The sequence below is a fragment of the Chelonoidis abingdonii genome, chromosome 6, assembly GCF_003597395.2.
Source record: "Chelonoidis abingdonii isolate Lonesome George chromosome 6, CheloAbing_2.0, whole genome shotgun sequence".
Taxonomy (NCBI): domain Eukaryota; kingdom Metazoa; phylum Chordata; order Testudines; family Testudinidae; genus Chelonoidis; species Chelonoidis abingdonii.
The window spans coordinates 1,037,227-1,043,110 of record NC_133774.1 but is presented as its reverse complement, the minus strand read 5'-3'; the positions used below and the strand labels follow the sequence as shown (position 1 = coordinate 1,043,110).

At 49.8% G+C, this 5,884-nt stretch overlaps 1 protein-coding gene across 1 annotated transcript in view; it reads left to right on the top strand.

Moving 5' to 3' along the window:
* Positions 1-3,316: 3,316 nt before the first annotated feature.
* The window catches only part of SPAG8 (sperm associated antigen 8), a 20,063-nt gene continuing 17,495 nt past the window's right edge, over positions 3,317-5,884 (top strand). Inside the window, exon 1 of the mRNA XM_032766189.2 lies at positions 3,317-3,374. Within this exon, the coding sequence (XP_032622080.1) occupies positions 3,334-3,374 (41 nt within the window). The 5' untranslated portion in view covers positions 3,317-3,333. The remainder of the gene's footprint in view (positions 3,375-5,884) is intronic.

Here is a 5,884-nt window from a genome sequence, read left to right as displayed (position 1 = left end):
GCACTTCCTGTTCGAATGGGCTAACACAATGATGGCGGGTGCGTATGTGGTGTAGCTGGGGACAATCCCACCACTCCCAGGGTTGTCAGGTGCCCTATCCTAGCACCTTACCTTCCCTGGGCTAGATAAACTAGATAAATTCATGTGAGATTAAGTTCATGTGTCTTAAACTAGATAGTTTAAGTGTTAATACCTCTTTGTACCTGTAAAGGGTTTAAGAAGAACTCAAGTAATACCTCGCGCTGAACACCTGACCAGCGGGACCAATCGGGGGACAGGATACTTCAAATTTGGTGGAGGAAGGTCTTTGTTTGTGTCTTGTTTTGGAGGGTTGTTCGTCTTGGGACTAAGCACGGGTACCAGTGTCAATCCAGGCTTCTCATGTTTTTCAAACTTGTCGAGTACAGCCAGGTGTGAGGGTCTGTCTGCCCGTGTGGAGCCAGCTGATGGTTCACTCAATCAGAGGGTGAATGCAAACAAAAACAGGACGACAACCCCAAACGCTGGTGGTTATTTCAATACTTTAGATTACCTAACCATCACCAAACAGCTTCTTATAGTACCTCACTGGTCACTTAGAAGTCCCAACAATGCAGTTCCCTTTAAGTAACCAGCCTTCAGGCCTCCATCCAGACAACACCTGTCAAATCATATTGATGATTCCTGGAAAATCTTATCTCATCATATAAAAGAAAAGGTTCTTCCAATCCAAAGGATTTCAGCCACACACTCAGTTCAATTAATAACTTGATCTTACCCACTAATACATCGTTATAGCCAATCTTCTTAATAAGCTAAAATTATTTAAGAAAGAAAAGAAGAGTTGGTTAAAAGATTAATACACATACAGTAGTTTGAATTCATTCTTGAGGTTGTCAGATACATATAGAGATTGAGCTTTGTAGCTGCCAAAATGTCCTTTTAGATATAATCAGTCCATAGGTTTAGTCAACCAACAGATCTTGAGATAAAGAAGGCTTCATGTCCCATGTTTATACATTTCCAGCAGGCCTTTTTGGCCTGAGAAAAACAATAGGCTTAACTCTCTTCTCCAAACATCTGTGCCATTTAGCACAGATTATTTATCCATTAACAGTTCAGATACAGGTTACCACACCCTTCAAAGAGACACATAGACAATAACAACTATTTCACTAAGTATCACTGAAATGCTTATTTCCTTTTTTTGATCTTTGAATTTAACTATACATAAGACAAGGAACTTTTGTGCATCCAAGACCTGGAGCAACACCCCCTTCTTACTTACCAATGCATTACTTGCATTTCAATAGCTCTGTTCATTTACAGATCTCCGAACCAGTTTTTAAGTGTTAGGCCAGGGGATCAGGTTCAGTCGCGTGATGATTGAGTAATTAAACTCTTTCTGGCCCGTGTCACCTTTCAATTGAGATATTATATTATACTCATAATCATCACACCAGGCAGGTTGGATTAGTTTATTTTTGTTCTCAACTTGTAAAATCTCTTTTTCTGAGAGGATTATTACCTTTGTTTGCTGTAACTTTGAACTAAGGTTTAGTGGGGTGGTTCTCCTGGCTATAACGAATTATTGATTACCCTGTAAAGTATTTTCCATCCTGATTTTACAGAGATGATTTTTACCTTCTTCTTTAATTTTAAAAGCTTTCTTTTTTTAAGACCTGATGATTTTTCCTTGTTTTAAGATGTCCAAGGGGATTGGTGTGGACTCCACTCAGCGGATGGTGGGGGAAAGGGGAGGATGTGTTAATTTCTCCTTGTTTTAAGATCCAAGGGGTTTGGGATCTGTGTTCACAGGGAATTGTTGAAGCTCTCAAGTGGGGCTCCCAGGGAGGAGGGAGATTTTGGGGGGACAAGAAGTGCTCCCAGTACTGAAATTTTGGATGGCTCCAGAAGTTATTGAGATCTTAATTCTAATAATTAAACTTAGAAGTGTCCATGCATGGTCCACATTTGTATCTAAAGTTCAGTAGGTGTGGGAAGGACCTTGGACACCTGAATGGTTCATTAGCATGATGAGTAAGTTGTCACGGTCAATCCTGGGCGTACGCTCTGGAACTTGCTCCTCCAAAAGCCAGACTAGGACTTTGGGTGAGCCTCCTTCCTTGGAGCAGACTGTCTCCAGGCAAGAAGCTTGCATGGGCTTCACGTCCTGTGGTCTCTCCTTTGATGCATTCAGCATCCTTCTGCCCCTTATGTGCACTTCGCACAGCGAGCTTGCCAGCGGGGTCCTGGGGAAGCCACAGGGTCCTGCACCCCCACTTTGCAGTCAGACGTGACTCTCAGCCAGCCAGTAAAACAGAGGTTTATTAGATGACAGGAATATGGTCTAAAACAGAGCTTGTAGATACAGAGACCCAGACCCCTCAGCCGGGTCCATTCTGGGGCACAGCGAGGCAGATCCCTGTGTCTTCCCTCATTCCTCGTCCCCAGCCAGCTCCAGACTGAAACCCCCTCCAGCCCCTCCTTTCTGGGCTTTGTCTCTTTCCCTGGCCAGGAGGTCACCTGACCTTTTTGTTCTCCCACACCTTTAGCATACCCTTGCAGGGGGGAAGGCTCTGGCTATTTGTTGCCAGGCAACAGAGGGCCACCCAGAAACTGACGCCCCCACACAGTATTCAGGAGAAACATTAAGAAGAGTCCCAGTTCGTCACAGTTAGGAATGGTGTCCCTAGCCTCTGTTCATCAGAGGATGGAGATGGATGGCAGGAGAAAGATCACTTGATCATTGCCTGTTAGCTTCACTCGCTCTGGGGCACCTGGCATTGGCCACTGTCGGTAGACAGATACTGGGCTGGATGGCCCTTTGGTCTGACCCAGTGTGCCAGTTCTTATGGGCTCTGCAAGTTGGGCAGGGACATTGTCACAGAGCCATCAGTAGGGTTCAGAGTTAATGGGGGAAGGGCCTGGTGGCCCACCCCAGCCAGGAATACGTCACGCTGCAACAGCCCCCATTTGGCCACACCCCTTTCTGCTGAACCCACTAATTGACCCCGCCCATTCCAGCATGGCCCCGCCCATCAGCCCCGCCAACCCAGGCTGCTCTTTGCAGCAGGGGGCGTGGCCCTGCGCAACAGGGGGCCGGGGGAGGAGGGTCTCTGGGGCCCACGCGGGGGGAGGGGGCAGTGCTGGAGTTAGACCCTCGCTCTGCAGCCGCCCAATGGGAGGTGCTTCTTAGATGCCGCAGGATCCGTTCAGCCAATGGGCGAGTGGCGTTCCGTCGCTTAGGAGACAGGGCCTGTGGGGCCTGCAGCGCATGCGCCCCCCGAAGGCTCGCCCCATGGAGGCAGCAAGGCTGACTGCACAGGCGCAGAAGTGATTGGAAGACCCGAGATGGAGCGAGAGCGGCCGCGCGAGGACGGGACCCCACAGGGGTAAGGGGGCGGTGCCAGGGCAATGGGGTCATGGGTGGGGTCAGAGTTCGAGAGGATCAAGGTAACGCGGGGTGGGGGCTGGCGCTGGGCTGAGGGCACCGGGGAAGTGGGGGCAGGGCCCAGGGTGGTGGGAGGGCTGGTGTGGGGCACAGCGCATGGGTGGTGCGGGGCGCGCGGGGCTGATGGGCGGGGCCATGATGGAATGGGCGGGGTCAATTAGTGGGTTCAGCAGAAAGGGGTGTGGCCAAATGGGGGCTGTTGCAGCGTGACGTATTCCTGGCTGGGGTGGGCCACCAGGCCCTTCCCCCATTAACTCTGAACCCTACTGATGGCTCTGTGACAATGTCCCTGCCCAACTTGCAGAGCCCATAAGAACTGGCACACTGGGTCAGACCAAAGGGCCATCCAGCCCAGTATCTGTCTACCGACAGTGGCCAATGCCAGGTGCCCCAGAGCGAGTGAAGCTAACAGGCAATGATCAAGTGATCTTTCTCCTGCCATCCATCTCCATCCTCTGATGAACAGAGGCTAGGGAGGGCTGCAGTACATCCACCACTGCCACCAGTTATCACGGAGTCCTGGGCGATGCTCTGGAACTGTCCCCACAAAGCCAGGCAGGACTTTGGGGAGCCTCCTCTCCCTTAGAGCAGGACTGTCTGCAGGGCAAAAGCTCACAGGGCTCACCTTCTGGGTCTGACCTTGGAGCATTCAGCATCTTCTACTCCTCCGTGTGCTTCCACAGCAAGCCTGCCCAGTGGGGTCCTGGAGAAACCAGAGGGTCCTACACCCCACTCACAGTCAGACGTGACTCTCAGCCAACCAGTAACACAGAGGTTTATTCGATGACAGGAACGGGTCTAAAACAGAGTTTGTAGTACAGAGAACCGGACCCCTCAGTCGGGTCCATTCTGGGGCCAGCGAGGCAGATCCCCATGTCTACCCTCACTCCTCGTCCGCAGCAGCTCCAACTGAAACCCCCTCCAACCTCTCCTTCTCTGCTGAGTTCCTTTCCCGGGTCAGGAGGTCACCTGACCACTTTGTTCTCCCACACCTTTAGCATCCCCTTGCAGCGGGGAAGGGCCCCAGCCATTAGTTGCCAGGCGACAGAGGGTCAGCCAGAAACTGAGGCACCCACACAGTATTAGGGGAAACATTAAGAACAGCCCCACTTCATCACACCCAGAATCTGCAGTGACACTCACCCAGTGCTGCCAGAACAGTTGGGTCTGTCAGTCACCTGGACACAGCACAGGGAGCCCTTAGGGTAGCCCAGAGAACTGACGGTTGGAGCATCCTCCAGTCTGGCCAGCCCAGAGCCCAGCCACACTGTAGGGAACTCCATGGGCAGTGGTGCAAGTAGAAATCATTTCTTGCAGGTACTGCACTCATGGGAGCAACACAAGGGGGGGATGTGACCTCCCCACGTGACCCTCCATGTGACTCCTCCCTGACCCAGCCCAGGCCCCCCCGCCCCGCTCTCCCCGTCCCCTCTGATTACCCCCCCCCTTTGTATATACAAACATCAACATGCTTAGCTACTCACTTCCCCCCTCATGTAGTATTCAGTCTGTTTATGTAGAATATGGGAGTTGGGTGAGGAGCCATTTCAGCATATGTCTGACTTATTAATAGACAAATTTTGAGTAGAACTGTACCCTAAACTAACTAACTATTGTACCTAACATATTTCAATGGGGGATTCGACTTCCTTTACAGGAACAGACTCCTGAAACTCTTACCAGCCCACAAAATTGATCCATAGTCATGCAAATAGTCTCATTGTCTTCAGTGGGGTTGATCAAATGATTAAGGCTTTACAGGATTAGGTTCCAAGTTTGTAAATTGTTCTGGACAAGACTGATGCCTGAGCTGTGAGATCAGAGGGATCTTCATTCGAATAAAGGTGGGCAGATGTGTGATAACTCTTAGCTCTGTTGCTAAGATGAGGAACATATTGTCAGCAAAGCTCTTGGCAGATTCCTGAGGCAGCTGGTTTAAGGTCATCAGTGTCCGGCATTACAATCTTCACTTCTAGTTCTCTCACCCACAAAGCTGGAAAATGAGGCATTTGTTTTCTTTGTTTTGCTGCTCCAGTTCCAGTTAGCAAAATTCATGTTAGACTAGTTTGGCTGCAAAGAAGAATTCTTGGTACACTGGGGACAACACCTGATTCCTGTCAAGCTGCAGAACTGGGCTGACATCAGAATCCAAACATCCTCTGGGCAGTGCAAGCAGAGCCATTCCTCTAATGATCTGGACTTGATGGGATGCAGTATGGACGTAATGGATAATTCAGACCAATGGGGAGAAACAGAATCAAAATGACTGTTTAAACACCTTCCATCCCCCCTGTGACGTTATTGATATAAACTGGGACCATATAGAACATGGGTTGCAACCAAGGTTCTGTAGTGGCACCAAATCCTATGTAAAGGGGGTCATATAAGGTGTCTAAGACCAGGTTACGGGTTACTGGTTATGATTATGCTGTCTGTATGTCTGTATCATTT